At 37.5% G+C, this 24,786-nt stretch overlaps 1 protein-coding gene across 4 annotated transcripts in view; it reads left to right on the forward strand.

The window, feature by feature from the left end:
• Positions 1-24,786, forward strand: part of LPIN2 (lipin 2) — a 43,452-nt gene continuing 18,666 nt past the window's right edge. For 2 of the 4 annotated variants that reach the window (XM_041399354.1, XM_041399355.1), the window contains exons 1-5: positions 8,752-9,105; positions 14,121-14,321; positions 16,048-16,143; positions 19,495-19,793; positions 23,772-23,879. In XM_041399354.1, coding sequence (XP_041255288.1) covers positions 9,019-9,105; positions 14,121-14,321; positions 16,048-16,143; positions 19,495-19,793; positions 23,772-23,879 — 791 coding nt within the window. In that variant the 5' untranslated portion in view covers positions 8,752-9,018. Of the gene's footprint in view, positions 171-8,738; positions 9,106-14,120; positions 14,322-16,047; positions 16,144-19,494; positions 19,794-23,771; positions 23,880-24,786 lie in introns of those variants that run through there. The other 2 variants (XM_041399357.1, XM_041399358.1) reach the window with 2 other exon arrangements.

The following is a 24,786-nucleotide window of genomic DNA, read 5'->3' on the forward strand; positions in this document are numbered from 1 at the left end:
CGCGCGCGGGCGTGCACGCGCTGCGCCAACGGCCGCCGCTTGGCGCAGTTCGCACCCGCCCGGGCGCGGCTCCCCCGGCTGCCGTCCCTCCTTCCATCCCTCCGTCTCTCCATCCAGCCGCCGTCCGTCCCTCCTCGGCTGGCGCCGGCTCCCGCCGGGCCCCGCTCGAGGTAAGCGGGAAGGGGCCGCTGTCGCCGGCTCGGCGCGAGGTGTCCCTGCCTGCGTGCGGGGCGAGCCCGGGCGGCCACCGGGCAGGGAGGGAAGGAGGGAGAGCGGGAGAAAGGCAGGGAGGCGCAGGCCCTGCCCCGGCTGCCAGCCCGGGCTGGCTCCCCGCAGTGAGCCCTGAGAACCTCCCCGGAACCGTCGCTGCGGAGCGGGGCCGCCCGGCCGGCACTGCCCGCGCTCCGGACGCTGCCCGCGATTCCCCGCAGCCCAGGCCGGCGGAGCGAAGGGCAGCCGCCCGCTGCCGTGCCCGGTGTGCGGCTGGCAGAGCGGCGTGGGGGAGGCGCCCGGCGCTGCCGCCCCACCGCGGCACGGGGGTGGCGGGAGCGCCGGTGTTCCCGGCGCGCTTGGCGGGGCCGCTCCGGCACACCGGGATACGTGCCTCGCCTGGTCTCGCCTGGCTGCCCCTCCAAGTCGGGCACTGAACTCTCGCTCCGGCGGGGCGCTCCGCCCCTGCCTCCCGTGTTTGTTCCTCTGGTGTGGGGAGTCTGAAGGGGAGCCACACTGCCCGCGGTTTTTTTGTGTGCTTCTCTTTGGGGGCTTGCCAAATGTGCGTCTGGTTTAATTGGTGTGAACTACGTTCTTCTTCTTCTCCTGAAGTGCTAACTGAGTACGTGTAGCAGGCATCAGTGATTTTTGATGGAGCAGGGCAGCATGCTGTGCAAACCTGTGCATTTCCATCCAGAAGAATGATGTCATAAATATACCTGTGTTGTGGCTGCACTTTGTTCATGCCCGTCATCTGGTTACCTTTTTTTTTCCCGCCCCAAACAAAATTCCACTGTTGTTACAAGAAAGTATTTAGCCATATACTGTACTGGTATGTGGTATTATGCAGGATACTGTCAGAGAAGATGACAGACAACCTTATAAAATTTAGTCCTTAGAGTTATACAAAATCCCGGTTGTAAGGAACCCACAAGCATCACTGAAGTGCAGCTCCTTGGGGTCTGTTCTGGTTTTCTTTGGTTGGTTGGAGTTTTTTATAATTCACCAGCATTTTTGGGACAATTTTGCGTACTGAGCATTTAATGTTTGAAAAAATAGAAAAAAAATTGTAGTGTTATGCGAATTTTAAGAATGTACAGGTATTCATTTAGTTGTAATGAAAAGTCGTAAGTCACGAAATGCCTTCTCTTTTTTTTTTTTTTTATGTGTGGGAATGTTTATCACTTTGTTGATACATAACCAACTTTTTTTTTGTATACATACTAGGCAGCTATCTCCAGCCAGGGCCCAAAGTTGTTCCTTCTCTCCTAGTCCCTGCTAGAGTTCCTTTGAATCCAAGAACATACAGGAACGTAAAGAGTTTTGCCAACCCTTAAAAAAAAAAAAATCAAGGAAGATCTTTTTACTTGAGTGGTGTAAAGTGAGGTGCTCCGTAAATGTATATTACTGTTATATAATAGACTATTAAACAGATATGCTGGAGTTAAAAGGTTTCTAAGTAATCTCAGGATGCCAGGAACTTTGACTGAAATGCTGTATTATCTGGTATTACTCTTAGTTGCAGTAGGAATAACTAGGAATAGTGCTGAATGGCTCTTGTCAGCAATTACAGCATTGATTTTTAAGCTTGTATCATAACTTTTCAGTTAAGCACATCAGAAAGTTTCAGTTTTTTAGTGGCCTGTAACAGAGATGCTGTTTGAATTTATTCTTGGTTCTTCATCTTTTTCTAGGTTCTTAATATTTTGGGTTGTTGCAAAAGTAAGTGTAATTCTTTGTTATTGTTTACTTGGAAGACCTCCACGTAAAATGTTTCAGGTTTGCAGTGCAGTGAATTTTATGTCCTTTCTCGCTGCCTCTAGCGTTTCCTTCATGTAAAATAAAGTCTTGATCAGTTAAGGGGAGATCCAGTCTCCAGGGGTAGGGCACTTGACACCTCCTTATGTACCTTGAGGCCCTGAGCAGCCCTTCTTGCATTGCATGCTGTATGACTTGGTCTCTGCCTCAGAGAATTTGCAACCTAGATCAGATAGAGGTGAAAGGATTTTGTTTAATGCCACTTTGGGAACCTTTGTCAAAGCCAGAGGTTAATTTAGTTGCAGTTGTTTCTTCTCTTCCTGGAAAATGGTTACACGGTAAATAGTCTAGATCAGAATTTTAGTCTTGATCACAATTTATTGTTTTCCTGTCTTGCACCGTTCAAGTACAAGATTGCAGCATACAGGAAAAGTTTCTCACGGTCTCTGTGGGATCACAGAATTTGTGCTTAAGTTAAAATTTCTAACAAATCGGATATTTTTTAAAATAGCTTTGGATTATATATGAAATAACTTTTAATCATTAGTTATATCATGATTTAGCAATACGTTCTTATGTAACTGTCTGAAAAGGGGTGAAGGGACCATTTCTGGTGTGAGATTCAGTGCTGTATGTTGTGGATATCCACAGTGAAGAAGCTGTCAGACGTATACACAACAGTGTGTGGTATGTTTGTGATCAAATACAAGTCTGAAGTATGTATAGATGTCTTCATCACATACTGGGTCTCATGGTAGCAAACTATTCCCCAGTACTTTTGTATCTGGAGATCGTTCTTCATGGTCTTGCTGAAGTTACAGTTTAAGGTTCTTCAGTAATACAAAGATGTCATCTCTAGACATATCTCACTGTTACATAGGTAAACAGAGGGATTTTTTTAAGTTATAAATAGAATTATCTACTTTAAGCATCGTAGAAAATGTTGCTGCTTTTGCAAAGAATGTGGCACTTAAAAATGCATTTAATCTGCCTAGCTGCTCTCTCATCTTGATTGTTACATTAGTGCTTGCATTTCAGTTTGGGCAGGCAGACTGATTTAATATGAAACTGTCATGCTCAGTCAAGTCAGACTGTCGTTCTGCTTGAGGACAAAGCTTAAGCACACTTTCTTTTGAGATTTTTTTTCCTGGTATTTATATTTCAAGGGAATCATCAGAGAAAGGATGCTAGCTTCCCCTTCCTAGCTAAATATTTTAATCAATTTCTTTCACCTGTGCACTAATGTAATTTGACATTGGTTGTCAGAAGTTATCCTGTGTCACTTATTTTCCCAGGACTAAGGGACACTTCCTCATTGCTTCTGTGTGCAGTGAGTGAGCGGATGAGATTTTTAGCTGATGAATCGGCCCATTTCTTTATCCAAAGTGCTGAAGTTCAATAGCAGAAGTGTAAATAGGCAAAGTAATAATAGAAAAGTCTGCAGTGTACTAGGTGACATATTTCTGTTGGTGTATGTGGCTGAAGCCAGCTAAGCTGGTCTTAGGCTGTGTCTCTAGGTTTACTTGTCTTTTTTTAGACTACATAGCTGTCTCCTCAGGAAATACACTTCTTCTGAATTGATGGTTATGAAAAGCCTTTTAAAGGAAATGTGTAAAGGATTCTTTTCAAAATTCTTTCAAATAAGTGCTTCGGATAATGAGTTGTAGCTGTGATTCCATTAGAAATGGAAGTAATTGACTCCCTCGGCTAACTAGAATTTAGTTTGTGATGTGAACTGAAATACAGTGATTTAAATAAGAAAAGTACTTAGTGGTGACTTAAAGCCAATCATTCCCTGAAGGAAAAAGTGTGCCTGTTAACACAAACAAGAAATCTGTGAGGCCACTGCACAGGTGTGCTGTGTCCTATATAGATGGTGCAGACACTGCTGTGTGCTAGGGGTGAGCAGATCCCTCAGCCAGATGTGACCTCTGTGGTCATTACAACTCAATAATACAGTGGATTGGCTTTGCTGAAAGAGTAAGCTTATGCCACTTTGCTCAACTGTATCTAATTTTTCTCTTCCCAACATCTCATGTAATTACATCTATGTGGGAATTCTGTAAGACTAGCATTCTTACGCAGTTTGTTAGTAACATAGCCAAGTCTTATATGCAAATTAAATTTAGGAATATTGCTTTATTTTGGTATATGTTCATGAGTTCAGCAATATGGAGAATCTTATCAAGTGTCTTATCAAGTGGGGGAAAAAGGTATCTTGTTTATAGATGCAATATTTACAGCTCTTTAAGTATTCCATATATGTATTTCTCAGAATAAGTATTATTTCTGTTCTTGTCAGTCTGAAGGTTTGTACTAGTCTCAAATCTTACATTTGTGTATCCATTCCAAATGTAACCAAATTATTTGCCACAAATAGATAATTAGATGTAGTTAGATTTTGTGCTTGCACACATGACTCTGGTTTTTTTTGCTTTGACTTTTAAACCCTGGGAGGTTGCAAGAAAATTTAAATTCACCTGGGACAGATAAGCACCTAGAAAGAAATGTTGTTAAAAAGAGGAAACAAAGATAAGAGATTGCTGGATTGCTTATTAAGGAAATGCTTAGTTCTTTGTAGAAACACAACAACGCTTCAACTACTTTCTCTCATCTCACCCAAAAATGAGATTGATAGAATTTCTGTTGAGAAACATTGTTTTCTGACTTACATGTCTGGAAATAAGTTCAGCCAAGGATGATGTGGCCTTACAAGAGTCTGTGTTGCTGGGAATATGTCAAGTGTGGCAGGGGGTGCCCATGCAGGTTCCAAAGGGCTGCACTCTGATTAGCCAGTTACTTTTTCCAGTACCTTGAAAGAAGTTGAGGTCTCCACATGCATAAGAACATTTTGTGTATGTGTAACCTAAGTTTTTGATTGAACTGATCACTTTGCCAGTAAAACTCAATTTATGAACTCTTAAACTATTCTTTGTCCTCCCTGGTGTTCCTTTGTAAACAGAAGAAAAGGATAATTTTTTTAAAAAAAGAAAATGCTCAGATTAATACAAGGACAGATACTGTAACACTGAAATCAGATGATTCATTGCAGATCGTACAGATAAAACTGTTGACACAATTACAAAGGCACTAACTCTAAATAAACTGTGGATTTCCTTTCATGCTATTTTTTTCCCTGGTGATAAAAAGTAGTTAAGTTGCACTGCAAAATGTTTTGATTTAAATGCTCTTGATTCCATCTGACAGGAAATCTTGAAGGCATTGAATTTACCATATTGCGTCATAGGTGCAAAACTAATTAGATTTTCTTTTTTAACCACCAGTTTATTGAACAATACATTACTTTTGTATTAATAGTGTTTCTCTAACATCTATTAATTGCTTGAATTCTCATACCTGCTGTTATTACTTGTGATAGAGCCTTTTTTTTTTAATTTTTATTTTTTTGACAGCTGGGAATTGCAGGTAAAAACAGGTAGCATTGCCTAGTGGTATTTTTCAACATTGTTGAACAGAGTTTCTTTTTAGTTGCATGTAACTTGTTAAAATTAAAAATGTAATTCCATGTTATATTTTAAGTACCTTCAGCTTTTGTATGGAAAATTTTAGCAAGTATATTATGTTTTTTTAATAAGAAGTGACACTTGATGGTATTTTTCCATTCTGCTAGATGAAAAGCGCTAGCTGTTTTCTTTTAGAAAAATTTGTGTGTCCATTTCTGGAGGCATCTCAGGGAGATAGTCTTCATTCAGTATGTTTTCTTTTAGTCATGTCAAAGTTTATTTTATTTTAGCAAAGTTAATAACCTTTGAATTAGGTTTATATAGAGAATAGCTAGACTTTTGCACTTAAAAATATCAGAGATGTTGCGCTGAATGTGTTTTAGCACAACGTGGAATGAGCAGAGCTTTATTTCCAGTCTCAGTAAGCAGAGGCTTCACACCAGGGCTGGAACCAAGAACACAGAAGAGTGTTTTCAGCCCCAGCCTGATTTTTGTAATCTGTGTAGGAGAAGTGGCAACTCCTCCACTTTTTTTTGCACATAATAAGCAAAGTGTAAAAGTGCGTGAAAATAGAGAAGTGTTGTGTCGGGTCCGCTGTTATGTGTCTCTGCCCCGACACCTAATAAGCAAAGTGTAAAAGTGCGTGAAAATAGAGAAGTGTTGGAATTTTGGAGCTGGAGTGGAGCCTTATGGAGAAAGGACCTTTTCCAGTGTCAGGATGGGGTGTGAAACTAAGAATTATCACAAGTCATCCTTACTTTGAGAACTGTGGTGTTTCCTTCTTGGTTGATAGTAGGTGAAATTATGTGTGACAAGGTGGGTTGAAGGAGACAATTGGAACATGAACAAAGGTTGTCCCATACTTACCGTATCTATTAGGGTATGTTAATTAGTGGAGGATTTGGTCCATTTATTTGTCTTGGCATACTTATTCTGATCTCTGAGTGAATTGGGAGAGTGTGCTGATAGAAGCTATGTCTGTAGGATTTGTGCTTCCTTTCTTCCAGAACTCATAATGGAATGCACTGCTGAGAGTTGGGGGAATGTCCTGTAGCTGTTTTCTGGTGGCGTTTGTTCTACAGTTCCTATACAGTACAGTCCAATAATCACTTAAATGTCATTTTCGCAGGCAGTCAGACTTTTACATATCCCAGATGGTCAATAAAAAAAAAAAAATCTGATTTGCAACTGCAAATGTAGCTTATTGAGGCAATGTGCAAAGAGGTAAAAGAAAGAGGGAAAATCTGAAAAATCAAGCTCTAAATGTGCTAAACTCCCCTGCATGTTTAATTCCTAATTGGTACTGAATTTTTCTTTGCATAGGTGAAAAAAATACTGCATCTCTGAGATGCTACAAAACTAAATGAAATGCAATTGAATATATTATGACGATTGCTGCAGAAAACTGTTTTAAAAATGGAATCATACTTCTTATCAGGGATTTTGACTAATGAGCAGCAGGATAAAATGTGTAGACTCACAAAGAGCAGGTCAAAGACAGAACATAAGATGGTGAATGATCTTGGTCAGCATTATTAACTTGTGTGAGTCATGGGAGAACTCATAAGTGCTTTCTGAGACTACCCCACAGGAAAACCTACCTACACCAAAGAGCTTCATTAAGGTTGCATGGAAAACATTGCTTCTAACACTTCCAAATTTGAGGTGTTTGCTTTTCAAAATAAAAGCTAATTTTCCTGTGCAACTTGCACATACATAACTAGTGCTGAAACTTACTCAGCAGGAATTATATTTTACATATCTTATTAATATTGAGAAATAAAAGACAAGAGGGCTAACAAAATGTGCAAAGCTTATTACCTGCCTAAATCTTACCTTACTGTAGTGACACAATTTTATCTGTATTCTAGAAAAGCTGTTGTCTAAAACTCTCTTATAAGCTTTGATGAAAATAGTGTCCATCTGAAATACTGAACGATACTGAAGTAGTAGAGATATCACAGATAGAAATCCCAACATAAAACAAAGTCAGTAGTGTTGGAAGAGGAGCACTGGCTTATGAATTACGCTTCCATTTTGCTCATAACTGTATGTTTTATTCTCTATTTTAATAGAACATACAGGATAAAGGAAGGATAAATTGTGTGTGTCTAGTAATTCTCAATACTCTATGAAAATACTTGTCATATTTGCTAAAAAACACATTAGTTTTTCCTAATAAGACCCAGATGAAATATGAATTTATTCAATGCATAGAAAAGGGCTCAGAGATGGTGGCAGTTTATTACAATCTTACTGCAGACACAGTAATCCCAACACTCAATTTAGGATTTTGTCATTGACACTGATGCAGTTTTGGACTTGAGTGTAGTTCATCAATTATTTTGGAAACCTACAAACTATTTGGCTGCATCCTATAATGTGGTTCACTCTCCTTGCATCAAAATCTTTTACATGAACTTACAAAACTTAGAGGAGGAATAGTAGTAGGATAAATAGTAGGAGTAGTAGTCCTGGATAATTTTTTTTTTTTAAGCTTGCAATTCAAGAAGCAATCCACTAGAGTCTTCTGAGCAGACACACAGTAACCCAGTGAGAGTGGAAGGAGGTACATGGGTTTAGGGTAGTGAGAACTTGTCTGTGTTGAGGTATTATTGATGGTCCTCAGAGAACGTGTTTCACATTCTGGGACAGAGTTGGTTCCTTACACTACTTCTCTTCCTCAAGTTATTTCACCTATCCATTATTTTATTTAGATAAGTTTCAGAATTCCTCAGATGAAAAATCAATTCTTGTTCTGAGTCATAGAGCTAGTTATTTAAAAAACCTGTATGTTTTGTCCACACATTCACATTGTACTGCTTTGCAATTCCGTTTGAAGAAAGCAAGAAAATTTCCACAGGAAAACAAATGCTCATCTTGGTGTGCATTGGTTTTATATGGTTTAGTATAAACTTGACACCAGGTCAGTTGTCTCTTTGCTATTATTATGTAATTTCAATTTCAAGAAGGAGGGAGAAAAGTTTGCAAATAGCAGACCCTGAAATGTTGTGAAATTTGCTGTATCAGGCACGACTGGCTGCCCCAGTGACGCCATCAGCAGAGGCAGCAGCGCATGGAGTGTCAGCAGGCAGTCTGGACATAGGCTGAACCAGGACTTTGAGTGCTGCTGCCAGGGCTGCAGTTGCAACAGTGGGTGAAAAGTCTCCAAGTGAGCTAATGTAGACTTTGCTTAAGAATCATTAACTAAATCCCTGTTTTCGTGGGAGCTTCAACTGTAGTCATGTGACGTGATGCAAACCAAGATCATCACCTATCAGTGCAAACATATGGCAAAGTCAGCCCATGTTGTCACTTATCTCGGAGAGTGCAAGGGGGCTGGGACATTTCAAGCAAAGCCTATTGGTGAGGGAGTTTCTGTGTGAGCTTTCTTAAAGAAGCACTTCCTTTTTACTTGTAATTCTGCGTGGGAATGTATACCAAGCAGTTTCCTCTAAGAGACCAGAAGGTTTACATGGTTCTTCTGCTTCTATGAGAAGAGAAGAAATGCTGCTGCAACCTTTTCTTATGGCTGTAATTTTTTCACTTACCTGTGTTGTGGAAAGTTAGTTTTCTGTTTTCTGAGATGCATAACTCAGAAAAGGATGTTCTTGAAGATGACTCAAATAGAAGTGATGTTGCTGCCCATGAAAAGGTTCCTTCTGGAATCTTGGTGAGTTCGACAGATTTATTGCTAAATATGGGTGTATAATTTCCTATAACACAGTTAAAATATATAAAAATTTACTATATTTAATAGTATGTGGAACACTTTAATTAGGCATTCAACAGACTTACTTTGTTTCCTGTTTTTGTTCCATAACTGCTCTTTGCAGTACTAGGAGCAATCCTAAACCCCCAATTAAAATCTTTACTTGGGAACAAAGATGTTTTTGTTGAGTAGATCTGATACTACAGTGGTCCTGTTTGACAGGGTCATTTCCCCCCCCCCAGTTTTTTCAGAGTACAAAATAGAAACTAGTAAAACACTTGCTGAAGATTTTCTCTGCTTAAGGAAAGCTTCTGCCTCATAAATTTCCATGTATGCAAATATAGGCAAAATGAGATAAATTGAAGTAAACCACTGCTCTGCATGTTTTTTATTTTATTCTGCCCAATCTCTTGAAACAAATACAACTTCTTTTATGTTTACATCATGTGGCATTAGACGTACTTTAACCCTCTAAATGTATCTCAAAATAAATGGAGTGTATGAATATCTATGCTATTAGAAGCTAAGATCTGCTTCTAAGTAACTTTTTTTTTTTGCAGTGATAGTTGAAATTCATGCCCTTTAAAGTTGTAGCTTTCTAGAGTAATCTGATACCTTGCCTTTGAGTAACTTGCACTTTTTTTTTCTCTTGTTGAGCTAGGCACTTGTAGTAGGCACGTTCATATGGATGCACTTGTATAAGAGGTGATGGCTTTAAGAGCCCCAGAAATGCAGATTAGTAAAGCAGTTCTCCATATGCGCAGAAAACACCTATTGTGGACAGACTTTGGATTGTGTCTTGCACCTCTATATGGATATTACTGAATAACACTAAAAAAAAAGTTAAAGAAAACATGTTGGTCTAGTGGCAGCTAAAATCATATCTTTGTTAATGGTACAGAGATATAATTCCTACCCACAAAACCTCCTGCTCAGGTTATGCTAATGTAAGCATTTTGTGGTAATGAGTTTTGAAACTTTGTCTTGTCTGTCGTATAAAGATACTCTGAGGTGGAGTACTGTTTAATTATTATTTTTGAGAGCCACTGCTGTTACATAAGAAAGTCAAACAGCATATTCAGGGTTAATTTTAGTTGCACTGATTTGAGTATTTTGTAAGTGGAGGCATTTTAGTTATTGAACTGCTGAAGTAGATATTTTTTATTTCATATTTACTTTTATGCTCTCAGAAAAAGAAAGTTAAAAAACCAAAGCAGTTTCAATTTCTGCTTTTGGCAGTGCAATGGCTTATTGCCAAAAAAAATTATTTTCATGATATGGCATAGAGATTCTTTCCCCCGTTCCAATTACAGTTGCCCTTACCTTAGTGGTATTAATGTATTCAGCTGTAAAAATTTTTGTAAACTAGGTAGCATTGCATAAATATTCAAAAAGCATTCTCTCTGGAGCCTCAGGAGTCACAAAGCATGTTTTTGCTTTGATATACCTCAGATATACATAGCCTTTTAATTTGCTGTCTGAGTAAAGTAGTGAGCTGCATTAATCTCAGTTTCTTTGCAGAGTTCTGGAATTTCACTGCATCAGGAGTGAATATAGATTCTGGATATCGAAAGCAATAAAAATTAAAAACTAAGCAGCATTGTGAAGTTTACTACCTTGCCTTTCTTAGTTTGTTTGTTTCATCAGGCTTTTGTCGTGAATTTCAAAACTAGCAATCAGCGTGCTTTTTAGGTTCTTATAGGAGGTTAGGAAGGTATACTGCTCTCTGCTTTCAAGGCTGTGATATTTAAGAAGAAATGGTTACTAAGCATGAAATAAAGAGTATTATCGAGGAAATATTTTGTCCTACTGGTTATGCCATGATCAGGATATTTCTATTGCATTTGCAAAAACTAACACAATAATATTTTACTGTGTTCCTTTCTCACTGTAGTCTGATTCTGTACTTGTTCAGCACAAGTTTTCCAACAATATACAATAACATTTAAGGAAAACAAACAAAGCCAAGCAAAGCTCAAACCCACTCCTAGCCCCGCAAATGTTAAAATCTCCCAGCAGGGCTTCTATTGACATTTGAGATAAAATGGCATGTTTCTCAGGTATGTAGTGACACTTCAATTCTATTTGATCATTTTCTTGCTACAGTTTGAACCTTCTTATATAACATGTTTGTCTTGCAAAGTGAACCATTATGTTAAAAGCTGAATTGCAGCCTGGTAAGCAATAATGTGCATTAGTTTATTACCTTTATCTACTTTGGTTTACTTGCAATGTACAAAACAATGTTTACATTAAGACTTGGATCATACTTTCCTTATAAGCAATGTTTTTAATACTCAGTAGGTACAAAAGTTCATAACTTTTCCAGATGTAAGAGTGAACTGGTTATGAACATTCAAATGTATGAGGTTATTCAGTGTATGTATGCTCATAAAAGTGGCTGTGCTATGAGCTACAGTAATGAAATCGATACCTGTAGAAGAGAGAACATTGCTACAGGATATTTTTGCTACAGATGGGCAAGAATATTTGTAAAATGGGTGACTGCTTTGGTCTTGTGTGGGCTGTGTGATGAATGTCTATGGTCAAGTTAGCATGTATGGGAGAAAAACTAGGTTTTTTATCATCTGAACTCAGTTGTTAGCAGAAGGTGTGAAATTTTGATCTTTTAAGAAGTCACTGCTTAAATTGTAGAGAATTTCTTGCTTATGCCCACTTCTCAAGTCCTGTTTGCTGAAATGAAATACTTGGGATGCGGACCTTATTAAAGACTTTTATTCCTGATTGTGTCAAACATTTATTTTAACAAATGCAGTTTCCTTAGTAACACAAAATCAACTTTTCTTTCTAAGCTGATACTGTAGACAGCTCTTGGAAGTGGCCAAGTTAGAGCCATGAATGATGATGATTGTGCATTAAAGATTTTCTTTTTTCATGAGATTGAGTTTAAACATGGCTGTCATATTAGGTGAACATTAATTGTTTCAACAGGAAAGCAGAGATACTGTAACATCTCTGTGTTGAGTTACAGTTCCATGCGATGCAGCAAATATCTCACTTGTCAAAAAGATGTTCAGTTCCCTGCCTCTTTTTTTTTTTTTTTTTTTTTTTTTCCGCCCTCCTAGCTCACTGGTGCTGCTCAGGGCCTCATGACTCAGGTGTTTTGTCATGTTCTGCTTAATAAGCTGATCTAACTTACTAACAACCTGCTGAAACAAACAACAACAAAAAATGGTAGCCTTTTGCCACCTGTGTCAGGGTGCTAAAATCAGCTCATTTAGAGGGTCAGATGAGGAAAGGTTCAAGTGAGATCTTCCCTCTTTAGGAGGAGTGAGCTATTACTTCACTATCAAGCAATCAGTTTTATAGTTGTATGTGAAGCTACTTACAGATGAAATTGAATTAATGACTAATGTTGATAGAGAGTCCATCCTCCTAAACTCATTACTCACTCAATGACAGTCTGTTCTTTTTGTCTTCATCAACAGGCTACAGGAAAAAATTCTTTAGCACATAACCTAGCATAGTAATTCTGTGGGTAATTTCAAGACAGTGTTAAATCTGTATTGGAAACCCTCCACAATCCTCTGTAAGTCTTGTGAAGAGGAAGGAATTATTTTTAAAAAACATTAATATGATTCAGTAATGTATGAGAAGCCTGAGATGGAGAAAAATGTTTCCATAGCTGCTGTGTGAAAGTAGTTTTAGATTTCTTGCCTGTTTACATTTATATCAGTGTGGAGATACCACGAAAATTGTCACTTTTGGGTGAGTGTAAGATACTCTGTGTTACTGTAAGGAAGACTTTGGAGGCTCAAAAGAGAATAACTGATTCATTATATAGACAATGAAACAGTATCAGTAGGAAGAACAGTTGTAATGTGGTATGGTTTTGTTTAGAGGTATTAAGAAGAATCCTAAACCTTGTTCAATGACTAATAAAAATAGAAATGCAAATAAGAAAAAAAAAAATCATTGTAGATTTTTTCTAGAAACAATATCCCAAAATAGGTTTTTTTAAAAATGTATATAATTTAGGCTCTTTTATGTGTTCAGTGTCGTGGGTTTTGCATGTTGGCAGTGGTTCTTTGTTCTCCTAAATATTCTTAACTTCAGAGGCTGCAGTTACTTGGATGTTTTTGAAATGAGCTTGTAGCAGACTTTTGGGTGGGAGGCAGAAGATGGTACGTAGAATGAGGAAGAGTTGCACTTAGGTTTCTATCAGAACATTTTCACAGTTTTCCCTCCTCTTCCTGTTCAAGCTCAGATGTTCTGAGAAATCTTTGGACTTTAATTCCTTATTAGCACTCATAGTTCCAATTGTGTTCTTAGTTTGCAAGACTTGCAGTCATTCAGAATTCATTCATTTACTTACGTACTTTTAATAGATAAGACAGAATTTTCAATAAGTGATTCTGTGCTCTTTATCCTGTTTACTGTAGCATAATCTTATTAATGTATGTATCTCTTTTCTCCCATTACATACTTTGATAATTTCTCTAAGATGACTCAGCTGTTTTTGAAATACAGAGCTGTAAAGGAAGAGTTGCATGTAGTATGTTCTACATACTTTTTCCTGATTTGTAAGATTTTTTTTTTTTGCATCCTTATGTACAATTATCTCCATTTTCTGTATAGGATTGATTGTATTAAACAGGCAGGCCTCTGGAGAATGAATTTTTCTTTTTAGCTTATCTGAGTTAAGCATCACTTAAATCTAGGCTTTGAGGTCTAAAAATTACATGCTTCAGAATTTTCTTTGAAGTATTTAATGAGTGATAGATTCAAGTAGATAAAGCATTAGGAATAGGTTCTATAACTCTGGATACTTTTAGTAATATGAGGATTGCCTCAAAGTTTTGTTGATTCTTGAAAACATTTGTGTAAATCTTGTTACAGTAGAGTAATTGATAAATGACATCGCTCATCTATATAAGTGCTTTTTAAAAATTCATTTCAAAAAATCTACTGTGTTTTAAATTTACTTACTATTTTTTGGTCTTTCTCTCCCTTAGTCTCAGACTATGAACTACGTGGGGCAACTTGCAGGACAAGTCCTGGTTACTGTGAAGGAGCTGTACAAAGGCATTAACCAGGCGACCCTTTCGGGATGCATCGATGTCATTGTGGTCCGGCAGCAGGATGGGACATACCAGTGTTCTCCTTTCCATGTCCGCTTTGGGAAGCTTGGTGTACTGCGCTCTAAAGAAAAAGTGGTAAGTTCAGAAAGTGGGTCAAAACAAAGTTTTGAGAACCACTTCCTTCCTTCCTTCCTAGAAATACAAACACCAATATATACACAGTTGTAAAATGCTTACATGGGGTTATTTGTTTACTTATCCAAGTATGCCCAGGAAAGAAATGCTTAATGCTATTTAACTGATCCCTGATGTAAGCAGCTCTTTTTTGGAATGCCTGAAGGACAAGCAGAGCATATGTTAAGTGTTGGTGACCTGTTATAAATACTGCTCATTGTTAGCTGTGCTCACGGCTGATTTGGAGTAGCAAGTGCAGTTATTAGCATCCATGTGCAAGTGAAAACTGAGACTGAAGCTTTGTTCCTGTGTGGGCATGTTAGAAAGAGAACCTGGTACAATTTCCCATCCAGCCATTCTGAGATGGTGGTGCTACCCAAGCAGATTGTCCTTCCCTTCCCATAGGCTTTGTTGATCATGCCAAGAGAGTGAGTTGGATTGTGTTGGCTGGAAAATGGAGCTGGGGACTTTACTGTCAGTAAGGAATACTGTGTATGGCATGTGGGTGTGCTACCAAAGGATGAATTTATTAAACAGGACATAAATCCTCAGGATTATATTCTGCTTTTTTAAGGAGTAAATTGCAGGAAGTTACCCCTATTTTTATATGTTGGTTGTAAAAAGAGAATAAAATGAAACTGAAAGAGCGGTTAGATCAGGGCATTTTTTTGTTAAAGGTCAATAGAGTTACATGCATTAAAGTTGTGTGTTTGTCATAGTAAACAGGTGAGCAGCAGGTTTTATGTTTATTTTTTGTTTGATTTCCCACTTTTTAATGTTTATTTTAATGAGCTTGCTGATGACAAAGAATTTATTTACCTTAACAATTTTGTAACAGATGACATTGCAGTTTTCAACAGGGTACAAAAGAGGTGGTATAGCTGTACTTTTTCTGACATTGAGGCAAACAAGATATGCTTACAGCAAGAGTGTCTGAAATTAGAGGTTGTTAAATGTCTTTATACACTTCTGAGTAGCTGAACCAAATTTGAGAGATTTTTAGCTTCTGGGTGCCTCTAAAAAGCTGTTGAATAGTAGAAACGTCTACTTTTTGGCACCTGTTGTACTAGACTGTCAGTGTAATTCTCAGCTTTTGCTTGTGTAGATGACTGCTGCTCCTTGTTTCCTCCCTCCTGGGAGTTACTGTTCACACCATTCTCTCAATAGTCAGTTGAGTGTTTGTTACTGCATTGTGGATGCATAACCCCATAAACTCACGGGCAGGAAAATCTGAAACACTAACTTGAGTTGCAGAAATAATTGTGACAAGTCTCTTATCACTTTCAGACAAAGCCTGCCTCCAGGAGGTCTCCAGGTGGAACTTCTGGTATTCAGGATTCATATTCATACCAGGCCCCAATTCAGATTAAAATTTAAACATCTGAACAGCTTCAGTCATTCTTCCATCAAATAAAGACTATATCAGTAATTGTATGAACAAGAGTCAGTCTTTATATCAAGTTTATTTTTTTCTTATTTTTCTTGTGGGTGTTAGGCTCTCTGCCTGGAGCATGATATATTTTGCAGGTGAACAAATTAAAGAGCATTATGACAGACTTGTGTCAGAAAGATGAGAAAGGGGCACCCTTATACAGTGAAACAAAGTTTACTCTCAGAGCTAAGTGGACCATGAGGTCAGCACTTTCCCCATGATGAATTATTTACAATAAATTGTTTCTTTCCACAGATTGATATAGAAATTAATGGCGATGCTGTTGATCTGCATATGAAATTGGGTGACAATGGAGAAGCATTCTTTGTGCAAGAAACCGAGGAGGAAAATGTAAGGACTTTGTGCTTGTTGATGGCTGCGATGTAGCAATAACATAGTAGAGGGTTAAAAGTGCTTCATACAATGTTGTCAGTATCCTCACTTCTATGAATGCTAGGTTTTCTGTAACTGAATCTTAACATCTCTTTGCTGCCAAGATGCTTGATGCTTCGTACAATTCTGCTGCCAGTAAGACTAAAGTAACTAATTATTTCTATTAATTAGAGAATTATTTGGAACATGTACTGAAGGGGTTTTTTTTGGTGGTTTTTTTTGGTTTTTTTTTTTTTTAGTTAATTCATTCTTTTTGACTGCAGTTATACTGATTGCTGTGTCTTATAATAATTTTTGCTTTGAGTTATTACAGCTTGTGCTTCTACTAATAAAGGTAGTCTGGTTTTTGGGCATATTTTAATTTGCCTTACAAATTTTAGCCTAGTTTTTCACAATTTTATTTATGAAACTTTCACCAGATAACAGTAACTTCTTTGGTTTGAGAATTTATTTTGCAAGAATCTTTTGCAACTGGAAGCTAATGAGCCTCTGAAAAACAGGAATAATGGTTCATTTTTACTCTGATTTCCTAAGGATATGGGAGATATGTAATCACAGTATTGGTCAGTCCTGAGCATTGCTTTTGATTGCTTTTGAGTCGGTTGGTATTTTTCAGAAAGTCTGAAGGAAAGTAGTTCTAAATACAAGGTTCCAAAAAGTTTAATGAAAAATAGTCGGAGAAGAGAGGAAAAAAATTGTCTCAGAGAAGTAAAAGATAAAGCATTAATTTTCTGTTTATTAGGAATCAGTCTTTCCAGGAAATGAGATTGATCCAGTTTTCAGTTTAGGGTGCTACTTGTTTACTTTGGGGATTAGAGGAAGCTCTCATATTGAAAGAAGTTAAATACAATTTAAAATGGAAGGAAAAAATAGGCATTAAGACCCTAAATGAACTTGGGGTAGGGATTTATAAAACCTACTTAAGCAGAAGGTTGAGTTCTGTGTCAGTGTACACCGTGATTAAAATAAAAACTGAAAGCAGTTTTTTACAGATCTGGGCTGTGTCAGACATTGATGGGAACTGATCAGTCCCGTGACTTTCAGAAAGCAAGGGTGCTAACCACTGCCTTTGTCCCCAGCAGTGTTTTCAAGGAGCTATTGCACTTGCATAGTACCTTTTGATATATAACAAGAGTGCCTTATCTGTGTATAATGTGTTCTTGAAAACTGGTAATTCATGCTGAAAATATAGATCAAATTTGCTACAAAGCAAAACTGAGTTGTTTTTACTGCTTTTAGGCATTTTTTTCCCCTGCAACTGATCAAAATCTTTGTTTGCCTCTTGAAGCTATGCTTAAGTGTTAAATTATAAACCTCTAAGGTTTTTTTTTTCCCCTTTGGGGGCATTCAGAAAGGTCCTTTAAGGGGTCAGTCTTTGCATTTTTCACATCTTGACAATCAAAAGTAATACCACTCACCATATAAATACCACTGTCCGTGCAAATCAGAACAATTTTCCAGCGAGTTTTCTTTTAACTTTTCCTGAGTGTTTTTTTAAATTTATTTTGTTATTCTTGGTTACTTAACACTAATTGTGCACAATATTAACTTCAGTTTAGGTGCTGGCATTTGATTTCAAGTTTTTTCACAATGCAAAATCTGTGTGTCATCAGTGTTGCATAAGGCTGTATTTGTTCTCCTTTCTCTACTTCACTGTACTTTACAGCCATTGAAACAAAATTTGTAATTTAACTCTTCATTCAATGAAAATTTGAATTTAGTTTTAAATAGCAGATAAGACTTGGAGCACATCAAAAGTAGTATCAGTGCTCTGACTGTGTCTCATCAGTGTTCCTGACTAACCTTCTGCACAAGAGTCCAGTAAAATAACAGACATCTTGTAATTACTTCTATTCTCTACCATGAAATGGAGTTCCATAACTTTTTCTCTTCACTATGCAAATTACATTCTCTTCTGCCTTTGTTCCTTCTTGTCTTTGTCCCTTCACAGTGTTTCTTTCAGACTGGGTGTCAGTGTCTTTTCAGTTTCTTGTTACAATGTAAATAAACCTCAGGCAGTCCATAGCTAAAGCTTTTCCTTCAAAGGGCAGTGGTTGTAATTAGCTGAGGGTTAGTTGTTTGTTGGTTTTAACGTGACCAAATTATAGTTGACTTTTTATTTTTGAAAGATACTTTACATAAATAATGTATGACATGACTGAAGGCACCTTTATAATTTTCTGGATAACAGTGAACTGAGAGGAGAGGTAGACAGGTCAGAAAAAGCCACCAGAGAGCCAGCTTGGCAGGCTGGGAGACTGGACCAACAAGATTCACACCAAGGTTTAACCAAGATGCAGATGCAGTCTCACGTAAGGCTTGGAAGCGTGAGCTGGCACACACAGCAGTGCGGGCTGGGATCTGGCTGGTTGAAATGCAGCTCTGCATCAGCTGGCCAGCTGTGTGCCCGGGCTGCAGTAAGGCAAATGCATCCCAGGTAACATCAGCAATAGCACAGCCGGTAGGTGAAGGGATGTGGGGTTGTCCCGCTCAGCCTGGTGTGTGTTAGATCAAATCTGGAACATGATTCTGGCCGGGAGAGACATGGAAAGTTGGAGAGCCCAGTGGAGGGCTGGAGAAATTGAAATATGAAAAAAAGTTGCTGGACCTTATTCTGTTGAGCCTAGAGAGGATTCAGAGGAATCTAACCACAGTGTTGCAGTACCTACAAGGTAGTTACAGAGCAAAGACACTCTATTTACAAAGCTGTCTAGCCATAAGATGGGGCAAAGGGCATGGGGAAAATATCAGCTAGATATAAGGAAAATCCTTCCATACAAAAGCAGGAATAGGTTGCCTAGAGAAGTGTTAGACTCCCTCATTAGAAATACTCAACCTTTGGCTTGACAAGGCCCTGGATAACCTAACCTGAGGCCCTGCTTTCGACAGAAGATTGGACCAGATGGTGTCCAGATGTCCCTTTCAACCTATACCTTCCCATGAATCTGTTTCAAAATAAACAGCTGTGGATTTAATTAGCCTTTTTTTTTATTAACACATTTAATAAGCCTGGAACTGGCATGCTCAAGGCAGATAACTTCTAAAACATTCCACTCACTGTGTGTTCGCTTTGCTGGCGAAATCAGTTGTTTGTGTCTGAAAACTGTAAGAATACTAACATGCATTTTTCTGAACTTTTTGTTATCATTCTTGGTGAACTTGGTTCCTTTCTAGATATCAGCTTCATACCATTGGGCATCTGTATGGCTTTGTGTCTAAATATAGGTACAAGGATTAATCTGTAGCTGACAACTACCCTGTGTGCACAAAACAAAGTGGAAAAAATAGCCTTTTCTTTTTTTTCCCTAGGAAAAAGTTCCTGCTTATTTGGCAACATCTCCAATACCCACTGAAGATCAGTTTTTTAAAGACTCTGACAATCATATGAAATCAGGAGAAAATGAGAGGATGTGTGCAAACTCAGAAATTCCACATTCTGGAGAAACAGAGACTGTATTCACCCCAGGTTCTGTGAAAAAGAAAAAAAGAAGAAGAAAGAAATACAAACAAGATAGCAGGAAAGAAGATCAGATCTCTTCTGCTGGGACTGAAGACATTTTTGAAATGGAAATAAGCTCAGATGATGAGAAAAGTGTGCAGCCCCTAAGGTAAGCTCTTTGATAGTTGCTGTTTTCACTGTTACCACTGAACATTTAAAAGGTGACTTGTTCATTTCCTTCATGCAAGTATTGCACAGGTTTTGGTAGGCCCTGCCTATCAAACAACAAGCAAACAAAACTCCAAACAGGTATTTTCCAAATCTTCACAATTTGCCTTAAAATTGGGCCATTTTTTACTGAGCAGTTAAGCCCATTCTGGTGAAGAAGTGTTGCAATGATCTGTTGTGACTGAGAAAGTTTCAGTGTAATTTCTCTGATGAGGCAGAGTGATTTTCTGATGTGTCTGGTAGTCTCTAGATAGACTGCAGTGTGGAATGCCTGTAGCACACCACATCTGAATTTGGCTTCTCTGAAACCTGAAGTTTACTATGGCAACTGAAAATTATGTAAATTAATGTCCCTTCATGTTAGTAAGGAGAATTCTTTATACATGAGTGAAGAAGGTGGGGAGGGGAAAAGAGGAAAAAAAATCAATCAATCAAAAATAGACTTAGTAAAGGGGAGCTTGTGCTAAAATGGTAGCACATACTAATTAGCTGAAGAGGTCTATAGGGTAAGATAGGGTAAGAAAGATTAAGGTTATAAATGAAAGCTATCAAGTATATAAATGCTTCAAATCCAAGAAAAGCCTACTCATCAGGACTTGGTTTTCAAAGAAAGCTAGATGTTTCACTGAACAGCATTGTTATTAAATGTAATACTGGCTGAATAAATTCAAGATCGGGTCTTGGGAATTGCAAGAATGTTTTGGTGTAAGAGAATAAAATGCAACTGAAAAACTCCTTCAGTATGGATCTTCAATGGAGTCTCAAATTCAGTAAGTACCAGACAGAAAGGTTAGTGCAACAGGAAAACATGAATCTGTTATCATACCTATGGCCAGTAAAACACAACGAACAAAATCTGGATTTTAAAGTCTTTTTTAGAGTGTCTGCACCTTTCATAGTTAATTTGCCTTATTTTATTAGTGTCATATTTATGTCACTGAATTGTCATTTAGATATTCACTGCTCTGTTTAAATCATGGCATTTTGTTTGGTTTGAAATTTTTATCTTTTTTTCAGTTTAAGAAAAGGAAGACCTTTGCTTAGCCTTTAGCATGCAGTTATTAAGACAATAAACTTGTCACAGTAAAGCCATAAAAAATAAAAATAACTGTGAAGTACAGGAAGAGAGAATATATAACCCAATAATTGTTTATTCTTTATTTAATGTGTCATTACAAATGTATGAAGTATTTAGGAATGTTATGCAATGGCTGTAATAATGGCTGCTTTCATCCAGTGTTTAGGATTCAGATTGCTATTCTAGCAATCATCTTACTTTGTCTAGAGGTGAATAAAAAATGGTGTGTTTGATCAGAATGTTGAATGTTTAGTCGTAGCTGAACAGACCATGGTGTTTTCATCAAGTTTACTCTGGTTTTATTTTTTGTGCTCTTTATAATGAAAGTTTGGCAAGGCTTTTTATTTCTAAACTTTTTTTTTAATGTGTATAAACTGAAACAGCTTATAGTAGAAATACATTATCAGGCAGGGTGTTATAAAGCAAAAAGAAGATGATACTGTAAAAGAATGGTGTTGTCTTGTGAACAGCAAGTAAATGCAGGACTGAAACAAAAAACATTGTAATGGTGAAGGCTCAAATACATTAGGTTTGTGGCTCTCTGTCGGTTAGTCAAGTTTATACAAACTCATTTCAGTGGGCTACCAGGGCAGGAAATAAATGCCTTGCAATTTGTTTTCTTCCCAGCTAAAGATAGGGTTGTGAAAAAGTGTTTGTAAGCTTTGTTTTCAAACCCTGTGGGGGTGTAAGGTGGAATCAGTAGTTTTGTGTGAGGTTATGTTGTTTTGGTTGGTTGTTTCTTGGGTGGTTTTATTTTAGTTATAAATCTGTGGCTCTGAAAAGAAGAAGAATGATAAGAAATTAGAAACTTAACTGTTCTTAGGCATGGCTTCAGTTTCAAAGTGAAACTAGGAAAGGAAGAGGGAGGCTGATGTTTTAACAGGAAGGTCAAAAATTCAGTCACAGGTGCCAGTATATAATATCTTATCTCTTTGGTTTTTTTATAAAGGAGAAAACAAGATGTTTCCTGTTTCTTGGGAAAATCTATTACCAAGTGTTTATCATCTTTTTTCGAAATACATTCTTTGTCTTTTCCAGCTGTCGTTTAGATATGTTAGTAGTGCTAGACTTATATAAAATAATATTAGGAAAACTGAGATTACAGTGTGTACAGCTCAGAAATAGAGGACATTATTTCTCCAGTGCTAAGGGTGTTAAAGGGTTAAAGTCTTTCTCTGAAATTGTATATATTTAGACTATATGTAAAGTGGACAACAATGAGAAGATGTGATTGTATTGTCTATAAATGTTGCAAAGTAAATAGCTTAGAGTTGATAGTGCAGCTTGAAGTTACAAGTTGATGCATACTGATTTTTCCCTTGTATTTTCAATAACCTTCGACTACATTTGGATTTTTAACTTTTGTGTTTATCCACTTATCAGTTAAACTTGATTTTTTGCATCCCTTATATGAACCCTTCTTGTTGCTAATTTCCAATGAATAAAATTTGTTCAGTACCACCCATGTGTCTTCCTGCCTCCCTCCCCCCTAAAGTAAAGATATTGAGGACTTCTTAATATTTTTTTTTGTGTTTACTTAATTGTTCAATCATACTTTTTTTCCTCCTTTGGACATACTTAGTGCTGCCGACAACGATAGTATGAAATCTGTTTCTGTCACACTTAGCTTAGTTTATGAATACAAAGGATGTACCGTCTCTGCGGTTCTTATCTTAAGTCAGGCAGCATCATCAGGTTTCATAAGAGTACTACTGCAGAATAAGAAGTGGAGCTAAAAAAAAGCATTTTTAGACTTCAGCATTTATCATAACCCAGACTGTCTTCCAAAGGAAAGACTTGTGCAAATGAAGTAGATCACTGTAACCGCTTAGTGTCTAATTGAGTAGGCATGCAAATTCTAAATATTTACACATTTGATAATAGCAGAATGTTTTCTTTCCTCCATCCATAAGAGAAATGAGCATTAGCATTCCAAAACAAATCCAGTACAACTGTGCACTGAAATAAAAATAGTTTTTCGTTTCTAATAATGGATTAAAGAAGTTTCTATTGCATTTTGCACTCAAATTCCAGTCATGTCTTCCTTGTATTCTTATCTACTGTATAGCCATGATACCCCTGATCTAACCTCAGACAAGTTAATTGTATCCTGAGAACAGATATTTATTCAGTTAAATTCAGAAAGCTGTAAAAAGATCTGAAGTACTTTATGATGGTAACATTTCAAGGGGATTTCTGTGTAAAATAAGGTGTGTGCCTGTTCAGTGGGCCTTACTGTTGGTTGGGTGTGCGTCTTTGATGTAGATACTGAGTAGACTTCCCAGTGCAAAACAAACCCACTGTTCAGAAAAGTGCATTATTTTATCTCCTTGTTGTAGTTGATGTTAATCTGTAACTCTTGGGTAAGTTGTGCTGCTAGTACCTACCCCTGGTTTATTATTGTTTTAATTTGTTAAATGTACGTTGTCAAAACTAACCTTTCTAGTTCAACTTTACCAGTGATTGTATGATTCACACAGTAAAGTTCACTGTGTAAAAATTTATGTTGATCTTTGTGTTTTGTTAATATTACCTGCCTGTGTAGAGTAAAATCATTAACTATTATTCATGTAGAGTAGTATTATTTATGCTGTTGTGATTTCTTCAGTATTAACTTCCAGGAGTAGTAGATTTTAAAATTTGCAATATTTTCAAGTATTAATAATAGTTTTAAAATACTTTTTAAGTTACATGAAGGTATCTTGCAAACAACAAATCCTTTAAGCTATACATTCCTACTTTTGCTCTTAGATTGTTTTAATAACATCTTTGTAGTTTCTTTTACTGAATTAGTAACACAGATTTCTTATAGCTGACTTAATGTCTTATGTGTCTCCACAGAGGATCCTCAAATTCATCACCAAAGGGCGAAGAACAAAAAGAATCTTTGATTTATCATTCGAAAGACCATTACCCCTTATCTGATGGAGACTGGTCCCCTCTGGAGAAGTAAGTCACTTTGTAATGTCATAATTTGTGTGATGATGAGTAATTATAAAAACAAAAATTACTGTGCCTTTTTATTAATTTTCCCCCTGATCTGTAAAACTATCAAACTTGCCCAACTTCTGTGATATCAAATGCAACACTTGATACTACTTTGAAGCTTTGGGAAATTTACAAAATGTATTATTTGACTGTTAAAGAGAGGAAATACAGTTCATAAGATTCCCTCAAGCTGAGAAGGGTATGGAATGCTGGTATGTTCCCTGTGATTCACCCTTGCATAAGCAATACTTGATCTGCCAGAACACAAAGGTGATGTGTATGTTAAGGTACGTTTTACCTGTGAAGTAATCCTCATTGCTCAAGGTAAAGCCAGATCCTGAAGTTGAGTCGTATTCCACTTCAGAACAGGGGATTTGCTGGAGTTCTGGTATCTTTGTCCAGAGACACTGAATTCATCATCAGTTGACTGTGGGTTCTTAAAAATGGCATAATACAGCTCCCCAGTCAGTTTTCAGTGACCAGGGCTCTTTTGTATGTACATTCAAGTACATTCTTCAGTACATTGTGATATTCATGCTATTCCTCTTGCATTCAGTTTGTAATTTTTCAAGGCTCGCACTTTGGATTTCACCACTCTAACCTCAATTTCTATATGCATAAGAAAGCATTTTGTGCATATGTGGTAGTATTTGAGGTAAATTTTGTACTTTTCCTGAACCTTGGACATGCAGGAGAGGGCACATATGTGTCACATAGCATGCTAAGTAGTATCTTGATTCCTCTGAACTCTTTGGCAAGTGTCTAGTTGTACTGCTTTTCAGTTTGATGAAGAAATCTGCCTCATAGCAGGTACATTCACAAGGTCAGTGAGGATTACTGGTCAGCCTTCCATGATGGCCACTGTTTC

Source organism: Onychostruthus taczanowskii, unplaced genomic scaffold (assembly GCF_017590055.1).
Source record: "Onychostruthus taczanowskii isolate IOZ18803 unplaced genomic scaffold, ASM1759005v1 scaffold16, whole genome shotgun sequence".
Taxonomy (NCBI): Eukaryota; Metazoa; Chordata; class Aves; order Passeriformes; family Passeridae; genus Onychostruthus; species Onychostruthus taczanowskii.